At 42.0% G+C, this 27,910-nt stretch overlaps 1 protein-coding gene across 1 annotated transcript; it reads right to left on the minus strand.

The window, feature by feature from the left end:
- Positions 1–27,693, minus strand: LOC128470383 (transient receptor potential cation channel subfamily M member 4-like). The gene is made up of 25 exons (XM_053452261.1): positions 27,537–27,693; positions 21,309–21,376; positions 20,402–20,579; positions 18,339–18,519; positions 16,281–16,447; positions 14,349–14,526; positions 13,545–13,609; positions 13,244–13,426; positions 12,685–12,784; positions 12,427–12,545; positions 11,715–12,086; positions 11,111–11,242; positions 10,823–10,952; positions 10,144–10,289; positions 9,741–9,853; positions 9,022–9,117; positions 8,362–8,793; positions 7,841–7,973; positions 7,479–7,653; positions 6,753–6,921; positions 6,435–6,616; positions 6,046–6,178; positions 5,379–5,451; positions 1,368–1,464; positions 1–654 (listed from the first exon to the last, which is right to left on the minus strand). The coding sequence occupies exons 1-24, from the start codon at positions 27,561–27,563 to the stop codon at positions 1,369–1,371; spliced, it is 3,648 nt and encodes a 1,215-aa protein (XP_053308236.1). The 5' UTR covers positions 27,564–27,693; the 3' UTR covers positions 1–654; position 1,368.
- Between the last annotated feature and the right edge of the window lie 217 nt (positions 27,694–27,910).

The raw sequence follows: 27,910 nt of genomic DNA on the forward strand, positions 1-27,910 counted from the left end.
TTTCTAAGGTTTTCCAAACGTATTTAATCAGGTAAAATAAACATTTTCTTTACACAAACATTTCCTGTTATTATACCGTCTTCACTTATTTTCTGGGCACAAATTTACATCTTAAACTTACCCTGCAGAAAAATGTTTCCCCCCCCCACAGAAATATTTATAGAACTCGCTTTCGCTAAAAAACAAGAAATAAAAAAAATGAAAAAGAATAAAACTAAATTTTAGAACGTTAAACATACGAAGGAGTGGTACTTAGTACCACTGACACTTGTAACGTTACAGTCACCATTTCAGATAAACCAGAAGATCCCCAGAAATCTCTGATCTCGTTCTTGAGGGTTAGAGAGAAGTTCCTCTGGCGCAGGACCGGCTTTGTGTCGCAAACACGTAGGACTTCCACATCTTCTAGAAACGGAAAGGAGATGCTTTGCACCGGCGTCTGGAAACGGTTGATTTTTGTCGTGGATCAAAGTAAAGGCAGATAAATATTAGGCACAATCAGGTCCTCTTATATGTCCCCAAATAAAGTGAGATTCTGTCTTCAGGGCTAAAGCAGACCGGCAGCGGTCGCGTCCTCCATGCGCTGTGCTGCCGGAAACGTTAAGCCGCTGCCGTAGGATGAGATCTTCAGGCTGGCGGGAGACTCCGTTCTCTCTAAAAAATGAAACAGAGCGTTAGGTATTTTACCAAACCCACCTGAGGAGCGAAGTATCGCGCAGGGGGCCGCGTTTAGTAAACACAGGTGGGTTGTCTCTTGGGCTTGACCTTGGTTGAGTCCATGCTGGTTCCAAAACATTAATACTTTTCCACTCCACACGACACATACTCCCCCCACTGACAGATCGGCATCCCACTTACTTACATATAGCTTCTCCTCCATGCGTTGTGCGCCCCCCCTTTATTATCCCCCAGAGCTCCCCCAACAGAATTTAGCAACTCCTGTGTGTAACAACCCTAAAGACGGCTTCGTAGAGATGCAAGGAGACGCTCCGGAGTCATCACTGTAATTACCCCTCAGGCAGAACGCAGGACCCCTGAATCAGACACAGATCGGCCCCCCAGTCCCCACCGGCTGTCTTATTCCTACATACCCCAAAGCCGCTTCTCCTCTCACCTTAGGCTTTTTTAAATTCCCTTTTGCATGAATTTCTTTCCCTCTTTTTAATCAGCCATGTTATTCCTCCCCACCACCCCGAAACTTCTTCCCTTTAACTCTACGCCCCAAGCCTTTCCCTCTTCTTGAAATCTTTACCCCTCATTTCAGCGGCCGAGGGGTTCCCTGCATCCCGCGTTATTCTCAGACTTTCTTCTATTCATTTCTAGACAATATTTAAAAGAAAAAAACCCAAAACGTTTCTCTCACTTACTCTACTTTAACACCGGCGGCTCTTTGGTCGTCTTCACCATCTCGCTGTTCTGAAGAGCGTCGACTATCCAGGAAAGAGCTTTAGAGCAGTATTCAACCTGCAGGAAGACGGCGGCGTTATTCACTATCTATACACTATACACACTAGATACACTATATACGCTATACACTATACACACTATATACACTATATACACTAGATACACTATACACGCTAGATACACTATACACACTATATACACTATATACTATATACACTATACACACTAGATACACTATACACACTATACACTATACACACTATATACACTATATACACACTATACACTATACACACTATATACACTATATACACACTATACACACTAGATATACTATATACACACTATATACACTATATACACACTATACACTATACACACTAGATACACTATATACACTATATACACACTATACACACTAGATACACTATATACACACTATACACACTAGATATACTATATACACTATACACACTAGATACACTATTATACACACTATATACTATATACACACTATACACTAGATACACTATACACACTAGATACACTATACACACTATACACTATACACACTAGATACACTATATACTATATACACTACGCTATACACTATACACTATACACACTAGATACACTATACACTATACACACTAGATACACTATACACACTATATACTATATAGACACTATACACTATACACACTAGATACACTAGATATACTATATACACACTATACACTATACACACTAGATACACTATACACACTATATACACTATACACACTATGCACTATACACACTAGATACACTATATACGCTATACACACTATATACACACTATATACACTAGATACACTATACACACTATATACTATATACACACTATATATACACTATACACACTAGATACACTATATACACACTATACACACTAGATATACTATATACACTATACACACTAGATACACTATATACACACTATACACACTATATACACTATATACTATACGCTATACACTATACACTATACACACTAGATACACTATACACTAGACACACTAGATACACTATACACACTATATACACTATACACACACACACTATACACTATACACACTAGATACACTAGATATACTATATACACACTATACACTATACACACTAGATACACTATACACACTATATACACTATACACACTAGATACACTATATACACTATATACACACTAGATACACTATACACACTATATACACTATACACACTAGATACACACTATACACACTATATACTATACACACTAGATACACTATATACACACTATACACACTATATACACTATGCTATACACTATACACTAGACACACTATACACACTATATACACACTAGATACACTATATACACTATACACACTATACACACTAGATACACTATACACACTATACACTATACACACTATGCACTATACACACTAGATACACTATATACACTATACACACTATATACTATACACACTATATACTATACACACTATATACGCTATACACTATACACACTAGATACACTATACACACTATATACACTATACACACTATGCACTATACACACTATACACACTATATACACTATATACACACTATACACACTAGATACACTATATACTATATACACTATACACACTATACACACTAGATATACTATATACACACTACACACGCTAGATACACTATACACACTATATACACTATATACTATATACACTATACACACTAGATACACTATACACACTATACACACTATATACACTATATACACACTATACACACTAGATACACTATATACTATATACACTATACACACTAGATACACTATTATACACACTATATACTATATACACACTATACACACTAGATACACTATACACACTAGATACACTATACACACTATACACTATATACACTATACACACTAGATACACTATATACACACTATACACACTATATACTATATACACTACGCTATACACTATACACACTAGATACACTATACACTAGACACACTAGATACACTATACACACTATATACTATATAGACACTATACACTATACACACTAGATACACTATACACACTATATACTATATACACTATACACACTAGATACACTATACACTAGACACACTAGATACACTATACACACTATATACACTATACACACTATATATACACTATACACACTAGATACACTATACACACTATATACACTAGATACACACTATATACTATACACACTAGATACACTATATACACACTATACACACAATATACACTATATACTATATACACTACGCTATACACTATACACACTAGATACACTATACACTATACACACTAGATACACTATACACACTAGATACACTATACACACTAGATACACTATACACACTATACACACACACTATACACTATATACACTAGATACACTATATACACTAGATACACACTATACACACTAGATATACTATATACACACTATACACGCTAGATACACTATACACACTATACACACTATATACTAGATACACTATACACTATACACACTAGATACACTATATACACTATATACACACTATACACACTAGATACACTATATACTATATACACTATACACACTAGATACACTATTATACACACTATATACTATATACACACTATACACTATACACACTAGATACACTATACACACTATATACACACTATATACTATACACACTAGATACACTATATACACACTATACACACACTATATACACTATATACTATATACACTACGCTATACACTATACACACTAGATACACTATACACTATACACTAGATACACTATACACACTATATACACACTAGATACACTATATACACACTATATACTATATACACTATACATACTATACACTATATACTATATACACTATACACACTAGATACACTATACACTAGATACACTATATACACTATACACACTATACACACTAGATACACTAGATACACTATATACACTATATACACTATACACACTAGATACACTATATACACTATACACTATACACACTAGATACACTATACACACTATATACACTATATACACTACGCTATACACTATACACACTATATACACACTAGATACACTAGATACACACTATATACTATATACACTATACACTATATACTATATACACTATACACACTAGATACACTATACACACTATATACTATATACACTATACACTATACACACTATATACACTATACACTAGATACACTAGATACACTAGATACACTATACACACTATATACACTATACACACTATATACTATATACACTAGATACACTATATACACACTAGATACACTATACACACTATATACCATATACACTATACACTATACACACTAGATACACTATATACACTATACACTATACACACTAGATACACTATATACACACTATATACTATATACACTACGCTATACACTATACACACTAGACACACTAGATACACACTATATACTATATACACTATATACACACTAGATACACTATACACACTATACACTATACACACTATACACTATACACACTAGATACACTATATACACTATACACACTATATACACTAGAAACACTATATACACTAGATACACTATATACACTATATACTATATATACTATATACACTATATACAACTATATACACTATACACACTATACACACAATATACACACTATACACACACTATATACACTATATAACGCTGCGATGATAAACCCGGCTAGATCCTTACACTAACGGCCCGTGGCTGGAAAGCACCGGATGCCATTTAATAGCTGGCCTCGGCATCTATCACGATATCAGGTTATTTCCTGTAATTTTATTACGTAAGGAATCCCCCCAAAATATTCTGGTATCCGTACCTCGATTTCCAAAGCCTTTAACCTCCGGTCGTGCTCCTTGATCTCGCTCAGTTGCTTTAGCGCTGTATCTACCCTACGAAGACAACATTAAAAGTTCCGTTAAAAGTACAAACACATATAATAATTACACACGAGACTCTGTGCCATCCATTTAGTTTTCCCCGCTCGCGAGTGACGTCACTGCCCAGCCCCAAATGTAAATGAGCCATTGTCCTCCATCGCAGAAGTAAACATGCATGCATAAAAAGCTTATTTTTTTTGTCCGCACATATATTTGCCTGCCGTTGTCCTGGCAACGTTAACGTGTTTATGCGATCCATCCTGTCCATGAAGACAGTTGCTGATTCTTTCGAGTTTTAGTATTTGTATATAAGGGAGAACATTGGTAACGGTAACGGTCTACACGTGCCTGTCTCTAACACGTATCAGTATGAACATTGGTAACGGTCTACACGTGCCTGTCTCTAACACGTATCAGAATGAACATTGGTAACGGTCTCCATGTGCCTGTCTCTAACACGTATCAGTATGAACATTGGTAACGGTCTCCATGTGCCTGTCTCTAACACGTATCAGTATGAACATTGGTAACGGTCTCCATGCGCCTGTCTCTAACACGTATCAGAATGAACATTGGTAACGGTCTCCATGTGCCTGTCTCACGTACTTTTGTGAGGTGCGGCGCAGTCTCTCGGTGTCGCTGTCTCGTTTCTGCTTGGCGATGTTCACCAGGTAATTCTCCTTCTGCACGGCCTCCCAGATCAGCATCCGGTTATCCAGCGGCTCCTTCAGCTCCAACACTGCGGAGGGGAAAAAAAGGTCAAAACATCGTTACTCGGGGCAGCCATCGCCTTCAAGCCCACTCGCCCAATAGGGAGTTCAACAGAGTGTCCACATAACACCTGCTTTCAAGTATCAGGGTTAGCGCTGCCAACGCAGCCAAGTATGGGCCACTCAGTGGAATGAAATGAAGGGAGCGTGCATTCTGGAGTAATACTTCCACGAGGAACGCCATGAACAACGGAACTCACGGAACCCGCGCGGAAAAATACTCACTGAAATGTCTGATTTTCTGAGACTCCACCTTGCGAATCTTGCGCTTGATGAAGGTGTGGATGTGGCTGATTATAATAAACGGAGGCGCCAGGGCTGGGCGATTGTGATATTCAACAATCAGGTTGTAGCGTTGGAATTTCCAGTATATATCACTGTTCCCTTGGACTTTGGAAAACGTGTAGCTGGTGAGACAAGTTATAAAACATTAGCAAAAAATAAATGTGAAACGCATCAGGTTTTCCCTTTTAGTAAATAGAATATTTGCAGGGTGCATACATCCGACGCCCCACCCCCACCCCCCATCCCCCCGCAGAATACCTGAACATGGCAATCAGTAAGTTCAGCAATAGGATATTTGCCACCAGCAGGAACACCACAAGCAGGAGGATGACAAGCCAGTTGGCATAAGTGTTGGTACAGGGTGGCGCTTCTTCCATCATAATGGCGATCGGGTCGTCCGTACAGTTGTAAGCCGCAATCTTCGCAGCTTTGGGGAAACAGAAAAGGAATCCGATCACGGAACGTTAAAGCACCGCACGTTACGCGGCTTCACTCGGGGATGGAACCGGTAACGTTACATTTAACGATAATATTTTATTTCATTTTAATTGAACAATTTGACATTTACTGATATTCGATTGGCAGTATGCTCATGTTTTCCAAAACTGTTCTATGTACCCCCCATAAGTAGTGATGGAGCCCCGTGTTCCGGAGCCCCGCGTTATATTTCTAGGAGTCTTGTTGTATCCTCTATTCAGACCTTGGCTACCAACAGTGAAGGTCAATGAGGACACCAAGCTCCAGAAGCACAGCATGCTGGGAGATACTCAGCAAACAGTGAGTTGTTCCCCCGGTACCGACGTATCCGTCATCTTCGTGTGCCGGTTCTAGTTTTGTCAGAATGTTGGGACTGTAAGAAGCGCTGTTGCTTGGATTTATTTGCCGAACACAGGGTTACTGAATCATTTCCCACACGGCGGGAAGCCCTGCAGCGTTAGCCAGAAGGAAACAAATCACATATCCCCCGGAATAAGTTTAATTTACCATCAATTTCATCCAGTGGGATTTGGCCAAAGATTTGCAGATAAGGCCGGTAAAAAACCCGTCTAAAGATCCAGGTCAGACGCATGTCGCTGGGATGAAGAAGACCTTCTGTTGCAACTCCGTAGGCGATGAGCCAGACGCCCAGGAAGAACAAAAAGAAGAAAACGTCTTTCATCTGCAAACAAAAACACAATTGGGTTTTAGAAGACCTTTTTAAGGAAAGACAAAGGTCGAGTATCTTGGGGTTGCATTGGATCCTAATAGTTTTGTTGGCCTAACCCACCCCAGATTTGCCAACTTGCATTCCTTGCACCCATACTTTAGAAATACATTTGAAGCCCTGTCGTCATTCACTTACTCACCATCTTCCTAACTATAATTATTTTGGGTCCCAGCTGCTTGTTCACGGCAAAAATATGAATCAGCCTGAGCGTGAAGACCATGAAGTCAAAACAGAAGATGGTGCGGCCAGATTCAAAGGAGCCGTCAAACATCCTGCAGGAAGAAGCAGAGAATAATTGGCAAGATATTAAAGAAATGCCCGGCTATCCTGTGTAGAGATGGATTACACAGAAAGCTAACGATATGGGAGCTGCAAAAGTGTGTGGGTGTGGTTTTACAGAAGCTCCACCCACCATCTACCATTACCCCTCCTATTTTGACCGTCTCCATTTGTTTCACCCCGTTTCTCCTCCCATTTTCCACGTAGGCAGAACCTACAAAGCCGTTCGGTGCAACCAATGTAATTGCGCCTGGATTGAAACCTTTTTTATGGACTCATTTCAGAAATAGTGATTTTGGTGTGAAGAAAAAGCTGATTTTTGTGTGACTTAGACTCAAGTCCATTTTCAGTGATTATTACTTCGCCTCTAGCAATCCATACCTGCAGATCAGGGCGACGATGAAAAGCATCAGGGCTGTGATATCGACGTGGTTCCAAGAGTCTTGAAGGTACTGTTTGACCTTCTGTGTTACCGGCATAGATCCTACAAAGAAGCTCTGACGGATCTCTTCACACACCATGGTGAAAACCCAGAAATAAAGGATGAACTCAGAGTTTGCGGGGCCTTCCGGAGGAGGAGGCTTAAAGTCCATCAGCAGCACGTAGGAGAAAAGGAAGAGGAACGCGAAATACATGACCACGTTGCCCAGGAAGGCAGTCACCGGGGCGCTCCAGAACTGTTTCCAGCGCCGGAGCCACGTCGGCCTCGGCTTCACCTTGGTGATCTCTGCCTCGCGGGCCGCGGTGTTTGAAGTGCTTGCTGTGCGTGGTTTTATGGTTAAAAGCTCCAATTTCTCCTTCTCGAGGTCTTCTCTGAAAGGAAACAAAAAAGTCAACAACCGTTTGCTTCCTAAACCCATAACCCATAAACCTTAGTGTATTTAGTTATATATACTGTATATATAATATAAATATATATATATATATACACACACACACACACACATACATATACAGTATATATATATATATGTTTCTGAAACAGAAAAAAAACACAGCAGACCACTGGTTTTCGATCCACTTTGTTGCGTACTCATTTACCCTTCCATTATTTCAGCGACGGTGGTCTTTATATCGATATCCAGACTGTCCATTTCCACTCGCTGAGTACTTTCTCCATTCTCATTGTCAATAGATCTGTGAGAAAAAAAATAGCGATTATATTCTGATTATAGAGAATGAATGTGTTTTGAATTTGTAACTCAAATTTAAAATGAAATGCAAAGGTCTCCAATTCCAGATGAGGTCGTGCAAAATTATATTATATTAATAAAATCCATATTATATAAAGTAATAAAATCTGCAGTCACATATCCACTGGAAATTCCAATTATTATTGAAATGTGGCTTTAACTTAGTATATTAAACATTTTCTTTCAACTCTGGACCAATATCAATTCCTTTAGATCTAATAATACAAACAATAATAATAATAATCATAATAATAATAATGATGTTTTTTGGCCATTCCTTTGGAGAAGTCTATTGAGTTTGAAAGTTGCCATAAGCCCATCCTCTAGGTTCTCTATAGAAGCGGACGAGCCGGCTCTAGAGGGGCATTAGCCAAACTGGGCCAAGCCTGAGCTGTTCCAGAAACATCAAACACCAAAGAGTCCTTGCAGGCCTCCATACTCCATACATTCAAGGGCCAAACTATATATAAACTATAGTTTTGAAGGCAGTTCCCAGGAACATCTGCCGCAGCACACAGACCTGGCGTTAGTTACATGATGTCTGCTCACATAAAGGGTGCCACTCACTTAAATTCTATCAGGTTTGTATAAATCAGAGGTGGGCAGAAGAAGGTCAACACCATCGCCCACACCGGTGTATTCTGCGTCATCTGCCCCCACCAGTTCTCCGTCAGCATAGACTGAAAGACACGAACAAGCAGAAATGGTCACAAAAAACAACACAGGACATAAGTTACAGTAAAATCATATTTTCACCAGATATAGGAACTTCAGGCAATAAAAGCGCACTGGGATGATGGGACGCCAGAAGTCTGATTATATATTTTTTGCCTTTAGCTGATGCAGTTAATTAGTCTTTTGGACAGAATGTGATGGTTTCACCGTCCCTCCCGATATCTAAGGAATGAATTATGAACTTCCCCGCTTTAATATACACGGGTATATTTTATCTTCAAAACAGGAACCTCACCTGTACCCCGTCCTGGGCAAAGAAGTTCCGGGCGTCTGCCTCATACGCGAGCTGCAGACAGGTGGCTTTTCCCCAAACAGCGGAACGTCGTACCAGAAGCTTGAAAGCCCGATTTTCACTGTTCCTGTAGCACTCGTTAAACACGCCTGAAAAACAACACGGAGTCAGAGCCTGATGGGCTTCGTTTTCCCAAAAAAGGGAAATAACAATGAGCTGCCCCAAGTGATCAAGGAAAACCCGGTAACAGAATGAAGATCCAACCGGACACCTCGATACTTAATTCACGACAAGGAAATGTCACGGGGAGCATCCATGGCCCTAACCCTACACAGTGGGCCATAGCAGTGGTCCATATCTCTTTTGCGGACTCTGCAGGAACTTGGTACCAAGCTGAACATCAAAGAAATTTAAATGCACAAGAAGGTAAAACGTGAATGCTGTGGATATATTCTGCACTTTGAGAGGAGCTTGTGAACAGCTCACACTCTTCTGTATAATACTTTATGAACGTCACATTAGGGACTCTTCCAACAGGCAGAAATAAGCGGAGATCGGGCAGAACCAGTGCATGGACTAGGAAAGGCCGTATGTCCCCCAACACCATGGAACCTGGTCATCAGCCGTGATACCCAATGAATTCCCAGTTGGGTTTCTCCTCTGCTTGGCAGCGCTCACTCACCGATTGCAAGATGCTCAAACTTCGCTGCCAGTTCTCTCATAGCCATGGACTCCTCGGCCTCTGACTCCAGGCGAGCAAGTTCCTTAAGGATCTTCGATGCAGTCAGCGCAGAACTTACAGCCTCCGAACCCTGCAGGAGAAACACGCAGAAAGCTGGTAACAAAACAGCAAATTTAAAGGGGCTTTATCACAAAAACATACATTTTATATGCTCCTCCGCCGGAAGCTCCATTCAGATGCCTTATAGTATCAGGCTACGAGAAAACCTCATTTCAGTAGAATGCTCACCATCTCCCAGAAGTAAGTTGCCATTTCATCCCGGTTCTGTAGAATGGCCCAAATGAAAAGGTCTGTCCACGGGTTTTGGGACTTCTTCTTTTCGTATGACTGGGTGCTAGAATTAAGCTGCTGAGTTTTATTCTGCGGAGAGAAAAAACAAGCAGCGTAACGTACAGCATCTATCGATACAATCCCTGTTCCACCGGACCTATAGTCAACTCACAAACAAAATAGATCAATCATTTTCAATGATTTACACTAAGTAAATGATTTGATCTAAGTTTTATATCTATTAATATATTTGTTTATACAGAGGCTCAACGAGGATTTAGAAAAAAAACAATTTCTAAACAGAAGTGAAAGTGTCTATTTCCCTGCTAATGTACATTATTTAGTTTAAGTTGATTTAATTTCCAGCCACTTTTGAAGACAGTAAAACGATCCCTATAAAACATGAACGTATAATATATATATATATTTATATATAGGTGGCTGCGTAGAAATAATAGATCCCGTACGCCTTTTAGCGTTTACGGATTTGACCTATACATAAAAACGACATTTTATAACATTTCACATTGTCTTCTATAAGCTGGGAGTTTCAGATACTTACACTTGAATGTCTTCTGCTGACAGAACTCTTTGTGTTCCCGAGGACCTGTGCGTAGAAAGGGGCGCAGACGTCACCCAAAAGCTCTCGTAAAACCTTGGCCACTTCATAGAGCTTGAAGTCTCTCCCTTTGTTTAGAGTGTCCACCGGCAAGTACTCTTGGTGGTGAGCTTTGTTGGTCTCTCGACGTTCTTCATGCTTTCGCTGTAGAAGGTGCCAAAGAACCGTGTTCTCCATAACAGAACTGTACAGTTCCTCGAGTCTTCCATACGTCAAGTAATCCACGAGGTTCATACCGTTGTCCACAAAGAGTTTCACGAAGCTGGGCTTGTCGTTCACCAGAGCATCAGTCATGGTGTCCTCAAGATCGGAGGCCTGACCCAGGATAATGCAGAAAACGTTTCAGAGACGGAACGAGTAAGATGTAAACTGTGGAGAGGCCGGTGATGGCAGGACGGTCTTGCCAAACAAAGGCCTCCCTCGTGTGATGTATTTGCAAACGCAGGGGTAAATAGGATTGTAACAGACATGATGGGAAGTGAATGATCCAGCAGGTAATAGAAGAAGACTTTCATTGTCCCAACACAGGAACAGAAGACAGAGAAGTGCAATGCATGAAGAAGAAAGTTCATGAGCTCAAGAGTGATAAATACGGGAAAAGCGATATATGTATATGACATTTAAACTGTCGGGAGTCGTGGCAATGCTGGCTTACCCGCCAGTGGATCTCCCCATGGAATAGCTCGGTCTTTGCAATGTCCTCGCGGTTCCAAGCGACAGCCAACTTAAGTTCATCCAGGTACTCTGTAGCATCGCTTGATTGTTTCTTGCAAGCTACGGCAAGATGGATATCAGTAGGTTTTCCATAAAAATTGCATTTCGACGATTCCTATTGTTATTAAATCTATATATATAGTTTAATCTAAAATACCAGGACTTTGTGAATCGACCGACCATTCCCCACTTTAAATACCTTTTACTAGAGCTTTAAGGATCACAGTTTCAAAGTCCTCCGCCCCGTCGTTATTTGAGTACACGGTGACCAAGTCACGATTCTCCACGATTTTCTGCACCTACAAAGTAAACATGATGATATAGTAACAAACAAAAAGTTGTTGCTGGTAAGTTGACAAAGGAAGCTTTGGTTTTGCAAACATTGTGGTCAACTGAACTCCAATTGGCATTGGTTGCCATATAGGCCATCGGGATTTATTTAGACATGAATGACACAATGTAATTGAATGTAGATACACAAACTGTTATTATTTACCTAAGATAAGTACATCTAGCTGTAGTGGTTCAAAATAAGATGTGGTCTTTAGTCATGTGTGATATCGTTCCTATATCTCAGAGGTCTCGTCATCAGATGGAATCCTCTGAGGTCTTAAAAGCTGATGCGATTCAATGTCTGTTTCTATGCAACCTTTTTTCTTTGCAGCTTAACCTTTGTTTAGGCTCCGCTGACTTGAGTTTCATTCATAAACTCCATTATATCTGTAATAACACGCTTTAGTAATTTCAGTAGAACTAACCTTGTCGACCATTTTTTGCAGATCTTGACCTGGAAAGTGCTGTTTCAGTTTCTCCTTGATTAAGCTCCTAATAGACTCCATGGTCAGCGACTCTTCCATGATTTCAGCCAAGCAGTCGGCAACCCCACCTGAACCGGCCACCAGAAGACATGGAATGGGGCTCCTCGTAGCCTGATACACTCTCTGCCAACATAGATGAAAAAGAGACAGATTACAAAATGCCAGAAGGGTCTGCTTTGGAACCACAAGGCCCTGCTTGAAACTGCTTTATTACAAGAGTTTTTTCTCGGTCTGGACTCACCTCCAACATCTGGGATTCTCCAGCAATCACCATACACAAAACCGGGATCTCGATGCTTCCTTTACCTAGAAGGAAAACGTATAGACGCATCGGTTCAAGTTCATACCGCCTATTCGGCCAACACAGCATGGCCTCTTCTTCACGTGCAGAGCCGGTCCGATACCAAGAGGTACCCCAGGCAGGAGTAGTTTCTGGTGCTGCCACCCTAACGTGGGAGCACGACGGGGCAAGCTTACAGACCACAATGTATCCAATGTCATGTGACTCGGTTGAGAACCTGCCTTCTGAAGCCCAATTTCCCAGAAAATGTTCCCTTTATTCAAAAACCTGCCTCTTCATTCAAGTGCTGTCCCTCTAAAAACCCAGAGCTGGCGCCCCACCATTCAGGCGCACGCGCTGCCTGGGATATCTACTTCACATAGAATGCAATAAGGTTACTGTGGCCTCACCCGCTCTGAAGAGAAGACCGGCTAGTGCCCCAAAATCTCATAAGACAACTTTTTCCAGGTAAATGTCAATCATGGTAAAGCTTGTGTATGTTACTTTGTTACATTCTTGTTGTAAATATGTCATAATGACAAAATAAAGTATTAAAATGGGAAAAGAGCAGTTTATTTATAATGTTTTAATGACTCATCTGAATTACCAAATGACTGCTTCCCGGCCTCTGCCGCCATTGTTTGGCAGACTGAGTATTATCCTAGAGACTGTCCCTTTGTAAGACGCTGAAAATGCCATCGTGTTCACAGAATGTCCAGGCGGCTGCGTGGTGGAAAATACTAATGGCTGAAGAGTCGGACTCACCTCCCACCCCGGTTTTCTGCCGTGAGATGTGCTCCTCCAGCCTGAATCGAAAGCTGGTTTCTCCCCCCATTTGCTGGTTGGTTCCATCATCTGCCAGCAGAAAGACCGAGTAATTGTTGTCCAGTGAGTACGTTGGACCGTCCACGGTCTCCATGTGATACTTCGCCGGTGAAGATCCCTGCAAAAGAACCTCATTACTGTCCCCGAAACGATCGCAGAAGAGACGCTCGCTGTCTAACGATCCGTAATCTCTGTATTCAGAGTGAAGAAACCCCGACATTCCTGGGTAGTAACGGCCGCCGGCCCCATCTTCTCGCAGCATTACACTGATAGAGCTCAAATACACCTTAGGACATCTGTCACTTTTATTGTTGCCTTTCAAGTCACAAAATATAAACATTTAAGTAGATCTCTCCGTTTCTATGGCAACATCTATCAGCGCCTGCTTTTGTGTCCCATGACAATTAAGCATTCCCCAAAAAAAAAATTAAATTGTACACGATTATATAATTATTTCAGGGAAGTATTTAGTCTAATGATATTTCAAGGGTTAAACCCTAAGTGCGGAAGGTGACAGAGCCCCAGCGAGGTGGTTCTCCTCCGTGAGTTGCAGGGGGTGTGGAACCTTTTTCTTGGTTTCCTGGTGGGCATAGTTTAATATAGTATAGTATAGATAGTATAGATAGTATATATAGTATAGATAGTATGTATAGTATGTATAGTATAGATAGTATAGATAGTATGTATAGTATAGATAGTATATATATAATATAGTATATATAGTATGTATAGTATAGATAGTATATATAGTATAGATGGTACCGTATATATAGTATATATAGTATAGATAGTATATATAGTATAGATAGTATATATAGTATAGATAGTATATATATAATATAGTATATATAGTATGTATAGTATATATAGTATAGATGGTACCGTATATATAGTATAGATAGTATGTATAGTATATATATAGTATAGATAGTATGTATAGTATAGATAGTATATATATAATATAGTATATATAGTATGTATAGTATATATAGTATATATAGTATGTATAGTATGTATAGTATATATATATATATATAGTATAGTATAGATAGTATGTATAGTATAGATAGTATGTATAGTATAGATAGTATATATAGTATAGTATAAATAGTATATATAGTATAGTATAAATAGTATATATATAGTATAGATAGTATATATATAGTATAGATAGTATATATATAGTATAGATAGTATGTATAGTATATATAGTATGTATAGTATAGATAGTATATATATAATATAGTATATATAGTATGTATAGTATGTATAGTATAGATAGTATATATATATATATATAGTATAGTATGTATAGTATAGATAGTATGTATAGTATAGATAGTATGTATAGTATAGATAGTATAGATAGTATATATATAGTATAGATAGTATAGTATAGATATTATAGATAGTATATATATATAGTATAGTATAGATAGTATGTATAGTATAGATAGTATATATATAGTATATATAGCATAGTATAGATAGTATATATAGTATAGTATAGATAGTATATTATAGATAGTATGTATAGTATAGATAGTATGTATAGTATATTTATATATAGTATAGATAGTATATATAGTATATATATAGTATAGATAGTATATATAATATATATATATATATAGTATAGATAGTATATATATAGTATAGATAGTATATATAGCATATATATAGATAGTATATATAGCATATATATATAGTATAGATAGTATATATAGTATATACATAGTATAGATAGTATGTATAGTATAGATAGTATATAGTATAGATAGTATATATATATATATATATAGTATAATATGTAAAAGTCATCTCCCCTTTTTCCCAGTTCCTGAATAACAAGTTCCAGCTGCCGGATCTTACCTTTGGATTAACCAAGCTCTGCCGGTTATGTACGATGCCCCACGGCGCAATACCCATGGCAACTACTTTGGTCCTGGAATTGGAGTTGGCGGTCGCGTGGTCTCTTACCGCCTCGCCGACGTATTTGCCGATGCCAACTTGCATTCCTCCCGTCATTATCCAGGCACCTAGGAGGGACATGAAAAAAAAAAAGATTTATTTGATAATGCAGAAAAAAAACATTTAATAAACATCAAGATCTAGGAAAGCTCTGGAATTACATGCATTCAATACGCAACGGTTCTAAAAAATCATGCCTGGGGGGTAATCACGGCATCGGGGCAAATAATTACTCAGGTGTGCAGGAATTTCAAGACGTGGAATACTGGATGGCAGTAGAGGGATGTTGATCAGGATTAATAAGGAAAAAGACAGGTTTTTAGGTAGAAACACGGAAAAATATACATTTGTGGAATAATATGGATGATGGAGGGTTTCAGAATAACATTTCAGCTAAACTGTCGAGTTCAAAGCCTAGATTTAAAGTCGCCTCCACATGAAATTTAAACAATAATTATATGTTAGCATTTTACATGAGACGGTGCCTTTAAACATCTCAATAAAAGGTCTGTGTCTATCTACTAAGGGATGCCACAGATTCTTAAGACTCTGTAATGTGGTTTATAGCATTTGTTATAATAAAAATGTAATATTTTAAGACGCGCACACATTATATATATAGATAAACACACACATACACACACTAAGTTTATGGCCTCCCATGTTTTTTGAGCATCATTTCACTTTAACGAACACAGCTAGGGAGCGACTGGCAGTGAAAATTGCCGTAACTGACGTATACAATGGGGGATTCACGCAAAACAGCTGAGAACATCGCTGATCACTCTGTGCGCCCGCTTTAGGATTTCTAACATAGGACAGAGACCAGCAGCGCCCCCCTAACAGCTCATCGACCCAAAATGACCAACAATGACATCATCGATTAAGGAGGCGAATCTGATTTACGATTCTTGCGATAAAGACTCGGGCGTTTAGACCAGCGGAGTAGCATGAGCCGGGTAGGGGATCATTACAAACCCCGGTGCCACGCGAAGGGTTAATGTACAGCATGACGCCTGGCTAACCGTATCGGATAACAAAGCTTATTACCGGTACTCAGGCTGAATTTGCATTCGTCTGAGAACCGATGGCTTTTTCTGGCAGATGCAAATCCACGCTTGATGTAGAAGGTTTTCATAAGGTGGCATCGCGAGCGTCCAGGCTATGCCAGGTTTCCAGGACTATTTAGGGGGAATATATAGTAAATGGTGAGTAGGATCAGGGTCACGCCTTCTGAAACCCAACCGGCTGGCACATGGCCCACAGTCGCCCCTCAACAAGTGCATCAGATAATACTACAGCTCCGTCCGGTGCTTGTGAACTGATCCCAAGGGAAGGGTTTACCCGACGTCCGGTAAAATACACACAGGGGGTGACGCTATGAAGGGTGGTGTCCTGCACCGCCACCCAGATCTCACACCCTAAAGGCTTGCCTTGAAACGCATTCATGCATTACGATGATAAAACATTGTGTGCGGAGTGAATGTATGCGAACAGGTGGAATGTTAAGAATCTGTAACGATATGCTATTCGTTTTACATGTTCGGTGCCATGACCAGTTTCACTGTGGAGGAGTTACGTAGGCGTGAAAACCAGCAAAAGAAAACAATGCGTGTCTCTAGGACCGCGGTTGGGAGCGGGTGGTATATTCCATTGCTTTGCAGTCTTACTTCTTCGATTCGATTGGTTTAGCCCCAAGAGTTGGAGAGCTGCTTTGATGTCATAACTGAAGGGCATTTCATCATACCTGGGACCTCATCTTACCATAAAGTGTGAGTGGGCACATTCTCCGGGTATTTCCCAAGCTGACTCAATATTCTACTCTCATTTAATGATATCTGAGCATCGGACTGGTGTTTTTCTTATTGCTACATCACAGCTAAAATACCTGCTTGAATACAGGTGATTTCATTCAGAATATATTTGCCTGAATTAGGTTTGCAATCTTTGACCTCTGACCTGTGCTTTGTGCGGCTTTGACCAACCCCTTCCTCAGGATATCTTTCAACCATGTCCTCATTTTAAAGTCACCATCCCCTCCGACGACGGAGACCACCAGGTTGGGCGGCGGAATCTTCCAGTGATGGGTTATCAGGTTGTATACGACGGATGGGTCGGTCTCGTTGGACAGCCGGATGAACTGAGGTGGAGAAAAAAAACATAAACAACAAAAAACATTAACCACAGACGTCTCCAAGCCCGTAAAAGGTAATCATTTACATCCATAAAGTTTAAATATGGAACTTCAAAGGAGAATAAAGCTGCATTGCAAGAGGTGACCAAGAGGTCTCTCACAGAAGGTTCTGCTGAAGGCCATACGTGTTCATCTGGAACTCTTGGGTTATCTCCATGAAATCTAACAGGATGCTGTGATTGATACATACATGACCCATAGTGCTTGGCTCCTAGTTCTACACGGTGTGGGATATGTACATCAAGCATAGGGGTAATTGGGGTAATTTGTAATGATTTAGGTATTATAATGAGGACAGTGATGGGAGAGACACGTTGCAGTTTATTTGGCGCATTTGTTACTTTGTAGCCCGAGTCCGTCCTTTACAAGATATTTAACGAGCACCGCGTATATGTGCATTGTTACAATAAACGCACGTTTTTACGGCAGAGAGGCGTCTCGGGATTGAGTGTGAAAACGCACAACCTCTTTATTGGCAGCTGCGAGAATTTGCATTGTGTACTGTTAAAAAACAAACAAAACAATAAACTGGCGGAAAGCCTCGGACGCTGGGTGTTTCGCAATAGCCTGCTTTGAATGGCTGACGTCCAAATTATTCCAGGGCGCGTGAAAAATGGCATGTGACACCGCTGCTAAAAATAGCCACGAAAGTGGACAAGAAACCGGAGATCCTGATAGGAAAACGACAACGTGCCAAATTCTCATAAAAAACACAAGCTATTGTAAATTGTGTTTGATTTTTTATGGGGAATACAGTTTAATTCAGCACTTGGGCTTCTCATGACAATGAAGGGTGTTAAAGGGTAAGTCCTCCCCACTAGCATGGGGGGGGTAGATGTTACATTATGAAACCTCCTGATTATGGTGACTGCTGCCATCTTGGCGCACAGCGAACCAATCAAGCGCTATGCATGACGCAAAGGGGAAGAGGTTCAGTGCGTTTCGAGAGCGAAGCATGACATCATGAGGAGTCACGTGTGACATACTGCTGTAGAATATTACTGTAACTGGGAACTCTGGCTTTGGCCCCCATTGTGGGATGGGGGATAGAAGGTCCCACTAACGGCGCGGGACACAAGCCGTTTTAGTGGAGTGTGCGGGAAGTGGGTGGGGAGTGTGCGGGAAGTGGGTGGGGAGTGGGCGGGCCGCAACGCTGCTCCCGCGACACAGAGTTTCCCCGCTGTGACCCGTAGAAGAGGCAATTCCCACAGAGTCAGTGGGAGAAACCCAGAGACCTCCCAGGTATGAATACTACAAATCAGTACGTTATAATTACACTTGGAAATACAAATGCAACTTAAAAATGTGACAACGTTCCAGAAAGCAATAGAATTAAAACATTTTAAAAGGAAAAGAGCCAAACCAGCATGTAATGGAAAAAATGGCAGCAAAGTGACAGCGATCAGCGTAAAAGGCGACTATAAAGGTGATTTATAATCAATCTGTTATCTCCCGGAATCCGGTAACACAGGAAGCCTTTCACCCGGGAACAGATCTTAAGAACCGCAGCGATGGAAATTTGTTGACAGGTGGATTGTTCTTTTTGTAGTTGAAATAACGACAGAAGAGTCGCTCCAAAGGATAACAGGAAAGGTTACATTTACACGTTTCTCAGCTGTTTTCTTAACTTCACTTCTCGTCACGCGTTGGTCCAGCTGGGGATTCCTCCATGTATTATTATTACCTTCACGTTCTTCGCTGTCTCACGGGATCCTCCGTGTACACAGCAGTCCAAAGTCGGATAACACAGGTCTACAACTACACGGTTCCCCCGTAAATTCTCCGCCGGCTCATAACATACCCCCTCGTGTTTATCTGCTGCCCTTACCTTGCTGTGCTTCTTCCCTGCACCCACAAACTCGATGTCTCCGTAGGCATCGGTGGGCTCCTCGGTGGTGTGTTCTGCTGAATCCCATTTGCTGACTATGGCAGCACCGAAATTATCCTCCATGGCCACAGACACATGGTCCTGCTTGGGGGTCCCGCATTGGCACACTTGTCCCGAGCTGTTTTACAACATAAAGAAAGCAAGGTTGTTAACAAGGGAGTTTGCCCTCAGCCACATCCTTCCAAACAAACGAAATGTTTCCGTGGAACTCTAAGAGGAACGATACGGCGCGGGAGTGCTTGGGAAAAACATAAGATGAAACCCAAACTTCGGAGAGGAACATTGGATGCCCGGGTAACCCACAAGGCTTGACAAATGCCAAGAGAGGGTATTCCTGCAAAGGAAAGGCGGCAGCATAACTGGGAGAAGACCACCCTATTGAACAGTCGGGGTCCTGGGCCCGTCACTGCTCCGTGGGTCAGTCGGGGAGATCGGAGATCTTGTAAGGGGCTCTTATACCCCACGGAGGGCCGAGCACAATCTCCATATGAATCGTACTCGGCATCGTGTGTTTTTAGAATGCAGTGTGCCGGGAGACGACTTCATACGCCGGTGCTCAGCACAGAGGACGTCGGCAGTGAAAGTAAGTGGTGGGGAGCGGTGCCCCGCCCCAAAACATGTATAATTTAACACAATGCCGCCATTACTCCATGTCTGAATCCTTTCTGTGTTATTCTATGCAGCCTTCTTTAGGCGACTAAATCTCGTATCCCAGATATGTTCCAGTCTGTTAATGGGCCACTTGGGTGGGTTTCCTACCGGGGCGGATGATATCAGCCCTCCTCTGCTGGCAGCTCAGGGGTTAAAATAATTCTGTAAAGTTTCTAGCAGTCGGTTCACCTCTTACCTTTGGGCTGCGGCGTCTTCTATGAACGTGGTGCATGTTTTCTTTTTGAACAGTCTGGGTATCCAGCTCTGTAGGGAGAGTCAGAAAATGATGCATTAGAAGAGAGAAAAGCTGTTTTTATTTATTTTTTTAATGTAGGCTGCTATACCATTTGCGTGCCGTTTACAGAATAATTCTTTAATCATACAAAGAAAATATATTTCAATGAGTGAAGAATATTTGTCCAAACATTTCTTTCTAAAAATTCCAAAATTGTGCGTTTTCACGGACGCGTTAATTTCTCAGTCATGGCCCCGGGCCGAAGATCGCGGCGGAACTGATGAATAATCTCTAGCCGAGATCACAAAACGCATTCGATTATCAGTTTTTCTTCCCTTTGCTGATGACATCTGACATAACGATCTGATAGAATGTGATTGGGTTTAGATTTATAAAGCCATTCCCTGCGGTTTCTATACACATTATCGGGGCTTTTAGGGCTGTAGAACCCTGTGATCCCCTCATACCCAGCAAACGTTCTGAGGGGGGGCATTCAGTGGGGTATTCCAGCTAAGCCTTGGGGGGCAGCAGCCGCATATAAGGAAGCCAGTTACCCTATTGGGGCGACAAGCTGTTGAATGGCCCGGGTGACAGGGAGATCACGGATCTCCCCAAACGGCTCTCATTAAGAAGACGGAGGACAGCGCGAGTCCACACAGCCTGCATGGTTTCCTTCCGCCCGGCATGGCAGAGCGCCGGGATATGAAGTCATAGTCGGGACAGAGGGGGTGGCAGTTGGCGCTGAGAGACCACATTGTGGAACCTGCTAAAGATAAAATATATATGTGCTGAATATAGGTCTGAGATTATTTGACGACAAAAGTTGGGATACCTACAAAATAAGGAAAAATACAATAACATAAAAAATCCGACTCCTTATCATTCTGCCTGTGGGGAACAATAGAATGCCTCAGTCTTATTCACTTAGACAGACCATTTGACTAATGAAAGTCTATGGAGGGATGGACTTCATTAGCATCGCCGTAAAGCATCAGCTCAGTGTGGTGTTTGTGGTGTATACAGCGCTGGGGGGTTATATTACAGTATACAGCGCTGGGGGGTTATATTACAGTATACAGCGCTGGGGGTTATATTACTGTATACAGCGCTGGGGGTTATATTACTGTATACAGCACTGGGGGTTATATTACTGTATACAGTGCTGGGGGTTATATTACTGTATACAGTGCTGGGGGTTATATTACTGTATACAGTGCTGGGGGTTATATTACTGTATACAGCGCTGGGGGGTTATATTACAGTATACAGCGCTGGGGGTTATATTACTGTATACAGCGCTGGGGGTTATATTACATTACTGTATACAGCACTGGGGGTTATATTACATTACTGTATACAGCGCTGGGGGTTATATTACTGTATACAGCGCTGGGGGTTATATTACTGTATACAGCGCTGGGGGTTATATTACTGTATACAGCGCTGGGGTTATTACTGTATACAGTGCTGGGGGGTTATTACTGTATACAGTGCTGGGGGTTATATTACTGTATACAGCGCTGGGGGTTATATTACTGTATACAGTGCTGGGGGTTATATTACGGTATACAGCGCTGGGGGTTATATTACTGTATACAGCGCTGGGGGTTATATTACGGTATACAGCGCTGGGGGTTATATTACTGTATACAGCGCTGGGGGTTATATTACTGTATACAGCGCTGGGGGGGTTATTACTGTATACAGCGCTGGGGGGGGTAAGTGAGTGTTTATAAAGCAGGTAGCCGGGAGGAGTATCCCACGGCTACAGAATAAATCTCTGTCATTTTAACGCTCGCTGGTGACGTGGAAAGTTAAATATGAGGAGCAGGAATAACCCGACGCCCTCCGGGGTAAAACCTGTTCCGTTTTAACAATAAATTCTCACGAACCGCATGGCTCATAAATAAACATTATGTCCCAAGGTGAAGGTGCAGGACACAGCCCAAACTGAACCAGCCCTGACCTACCAACAGGTTCATGCAGGGCACCTACTCCCAGCAGCAGAGGTTACAGGGACACAAATAACTCTATAAAGGATTAGGCACACAAATGACTCACGGAACGTTTGAACAGGGAGGGCCGGGGAGTGCGTCCAGATATCTAGTTGCAGTGAACTTAAATAAATAATCTATATTATTTCAGCTTCAATGACACAATGGCAGCAACCCCCCCCCCCCCGCTTCTCGTTACAAAATCCACACAGATCCAAAGAGGAGGCTTCCCTTCCCGGATCTCCAGAGCTGTAACATCGCTGCCTTTTTGGGTGAATTAAAGAGCGGTTCAGGTCGTCGTACAATACAGAAAACATGCATTAATATAACAATCACAACCATCAGTCCGGTGGATAAATAAATACTTTTATATACATCGTGGTTTGTATTATTAACCCTTGTGTGTCAGCTCGTATAAAGAAAGCTTGGACATCGCTCCTGCCACGCCAGCAGCTTATTGTAGGATCCAGGGTGACGACGCAATGTTAAGATCCGGGATTAGGTTTTCTAAACACTTATTGTGTCCCTGTCGGCTCGGTCGCTGATCTGTACGCCTCATCGCCGAGCCTCTGTGGGAAATTAGCTGATTCATATTTTCATATAATTAGCCACATCCTTCGAAAGCATTTTCCGCATCTCCCTGGTGACAAAACAGCAACCAGCTAGAAACAAACAGCTACGTTCTTCTTACGGGGCCACCATAACTAAACGGCGCAGATCCCGAGAACAGGACGTGGAAGCGACTGCTCCCCATAAAGCAGGGCCAGCAGAGGGGAGATCCACGGGGATCCGTCCTCTTACTAACCAATCGGAGCACAGATTACCAAGTAAAAAAACACTGGAGATTGTTTAAATCTCGAGAATTCCTCAATTTCACAAATCATCAATGATTTTAACGGGAATATTATCCGCACAATGGAGGAAACGGAAACCCCCCAGGCAGGATCCGGCTCCCCATAGCGTGCCAGATCTCAGCGCCCTGCGTCTGAGCGGCCCCCGGGGAGCGTGGCACAGGGAGATCGCTGAGCAAGGCTTTGGCTATCCGTTCTATCCTTCGCGTCTCGTTACATTGTTTCTTTTTCACGGTATACAATGTTTTGCCGGCTGCCTGTATACGTTCCATCTCTGTTATCTCAACTGAAACGCTGCCTTAAACGTTATCACCCAGAGGCAGCGTCCGAATATCCGCAGCTCCGTTAGATACCAGGAACGCGTTGGGTCTCTCACACATTCGATACGTTTTAGGAGGCCCAAACACAAAGATATATGAAGTTATATAAGCTTTTAGGACCTCAGAGGTCTCTTCTTCAGATGGAAACTGTTCTGCCAAAAAAATCCCCTGCAAACGACCATTGGACACCCTCTGTAAAAATGGGTTTCACAGAAGTCAAACACAGCCCTGGCCTCTCCTGTTATGATTATAAATGATAATAATAATAATAACACTAATAATAATAACAATAATAATAGTAATAATAATAATAATAAATACGTTTGGTTTATGGATCACAACTCCCAGGATCTCCTAAAAAACCCCAATAATAAAAGCACCAACAATATATATGATCCAATCACATGATACCCAGCGCTGGCAAGAGATTCCACATCGTGCTGGTACTAAGGCTGAGACACCAAAACCAGAATATTGCTGAACCACCAGTCTCATCATCCTCAGCTAACAGAGACCAGCTGAAACCTGGAAAGTTTTGTCCGTTTTGGCTTCATAACCCTGTCCCCACTTGACTTGCCAAAGGTCACCAGCCGCTGGCGCTCCGTATCATCGTCAGCGTAATTACTCTGTGTTTTTATTGAATGAAGTCACTAATAGTCGCACGGTTGATATAATTCCTAGCTGGTGCTCCGAGGTTATCTTATCGCTGCGATAAAACATCTGACGGCAGGCAGCCAGCGGCCCGGCTGTCCCTGCTGCCTGGAACAAAATCCAAAGTTCTAATGGCGGAATATTCTACCTCCTAGAACAGAGCTCAGGGCTGCATTATTCCATACATTCAAGCGTTATTATTCATGGGGGGCTGCTTGGCGGGAGCGAGGAGCTCACAGCCCGTACTGGGACCGACGACCCGAAGAGACGTCCAAACCGATGAATATAAAGTAGCTAAACGACGTGCTTCGCCGGTAAAATAAACCCCAGGCTCTCGGAATCCGCGCTCACTGGGAACGATGGCCTCCTATAATAAAACTTGGTGGAAAGATCAACAACCTCCGGGGCACAAATAAGGATTTTCTACAATTAACTCACGCCATATGGGCAGATCCTCAAGGTTTTTACCCCAGTTTCACAGTTAGGGGGTAAACGGGCGGATTCTCAGGCTTTTACCTCGTCTCTGGGTCATGGGTTTACTGGGCGGATTCTAAGGGTCATGCATTCCGGATCGGACCCCCTTCCTATTATACTCCGATACATTAATACTTTTCTCATTGCTATATCACAGCTGAAACCCCTACTTGAATACAGGTGACTTCAATCACAATAACGTTTCCGTCTGACATTTCTTGGGTAGGGATAACTTCTCTTTAGGACTGAATAGCATTACTAAGGTAAAACTAAGCAGGATAAATGATTATTTCTGGTGGAGGGATCCCACGTGCAGGCTTTGCCATCATATAATCAACGAAATCCAGCGGCCCCAGGTGATGTCATATGATGTCATATCCTGAAGCTCTGAATTGAGGGCAGTAGCGTGTAGGGGGCCGCTGAGGTGCTGTCCAGGGACTGTCCTAGGCTGACATGCACACACGTGTACGCGGGGTGTCTATACCTTCCTGCCTGTTTGATTAGAGCCGTGTATTCAGCAGGTCCTCACATGGTATTGAGTAATATTTTGGTGTCACGGTGCTTGTTTCTCCCCAGGAGTACTGTGTTGCAACATGTTCTCCTTGTCGAAATCTTTGTAATTCACGTCCAGCGACATACTTTTATGTTTCTATGTATATGCCCAGGCTCTCCAATATGTGGCCCGGGCAGAAAGTTTAAATTGAAATGAATGGAGCTAATGGGAAACGGTAAAGACGTTAGACATCCCAAGCCCTTCATATAACAGGTCCCGCGACAAGCGCCAGTAACGTAGCCAACGATTGGGTTACGTTCATTAGGCTTACTGCGAGGCTGGGGGGTCCAGCAGTCAGGGGGATGACGGAGTTGTAACTTTATGACATAGAAAGGAGACAGGACTGGAAAGAGCACAGAGAAGCCAACGGAGAGCCAAGAAGAGAAAATAATTAACAAACGTACAAGAGGGTATCGAAAATGGACCCCTAGACAAAACCCAACAATGAGTACACGGGTACCGCGTGCGACGCTTAAATGAACAGATCCCTTCCTAAACGAATGTCAAAACATTTAGATATCGTCAGAGCGCCGCTGTTCGTTAGAATAACCAATGCCAAAAATAGTTTGGATGCGTGCAAATCGCCAGAGCCCTAGGGGCAAAAACAGCCTTAAGCCCCACGTGCATGGGTATTGTGGAGACCAACAATAATCAGAGGAGGAGAACAATCAGGAGGATGGGAGGGAAAAATAATTAATTCCCACAATAAAAAGCCAATACATTCTGAATCTCCACGTCCAATTTTTTTAGTAAGGCGTCCCATTTTGGTGCATTAAAAAACGACGTCTGCCATCTTCATACCGAGCTGCAAACTAAGAGGAGATCCTCCACCTGCAGAACCCAAAGAAGGGCCCTGTGAGGTCCTAGGAGGAGGAAGCGCGTCCCGCGGGTCCCGCTGAATGCTATCACCTTCTTCAGTGATCTACATTTTGTGTTATCTGTACCGGTGGACGAACCCCTAGGCAACATTCCCTAGCGCTCAGGGCCCGCTGCACTTTGTGGAGCCCCGACATTGTGCACCCCACCTACACTAGATGATTTTAAATGTAAGTTTAAGGAAGGGAAGGAGGTCCTGATTTGATGTCTTGCCTTAGTAGGGAGCGTTATCAGAAATCAATCTATTAATAAACCAAGATTAGACGAATCAAAAACAAATAAAAAACAAACGCTTCCGCTGTTAAAGCTCAACGTGCCGGGGATGTCGCCTTTACACAGGTTACAACTACCCCTGTCCTACACCTGGAATACCAGGAGCCGTGCATGTCTACACCCGACGAGCTGCATAGCTGCAGACACACGCATTCCATGGAGCCGTGACGTCGGTTAGTGTGATAAGCGGGGCATACCTGATCCTTCGGCAGGGCGCTCGCCATAACTCCAGCTCTCTTGGCACGGAGTTTCCCGGAGCTCTGTGCTTCCTCCTGCCTGCGCTGGGAGCGAAGGAAACAGAAGTCCCGTATCGCTGGGACGGTGTTCGCTTACACTGCGAGACAACACGCCACACCTACACGAGCCGCCTCACACACCACCCATTCCGGTTCTGTAACACACACCTGCAGACTAACCGGCTCAGCCAGGTGGGCCGAGAGCGGACAGGGGGTCCTTATCTGTGATCAAGAGCTGCGAGAACTCAATAGCAGCACTCAAACCTTTTAGATCAGATCATGGAGATTTACAACAGCCTCGCTCTGCCAAAAATAGGGAAAAAAAGAAATAAAAC

Source organism: Spea bombifrons, chromosome 12, assembly GCF_027358695.1.
Source record: "Spea bombifrons isolate aSpeBom1 chromosome 12, aSpeBom1.2.pri, whole genome shotgun sequence".
NCBI lineage: Eukaryota > Metazoa > Chordata > Amphibia > Anura > Pelobatidae > Spea > Spea bombifrons.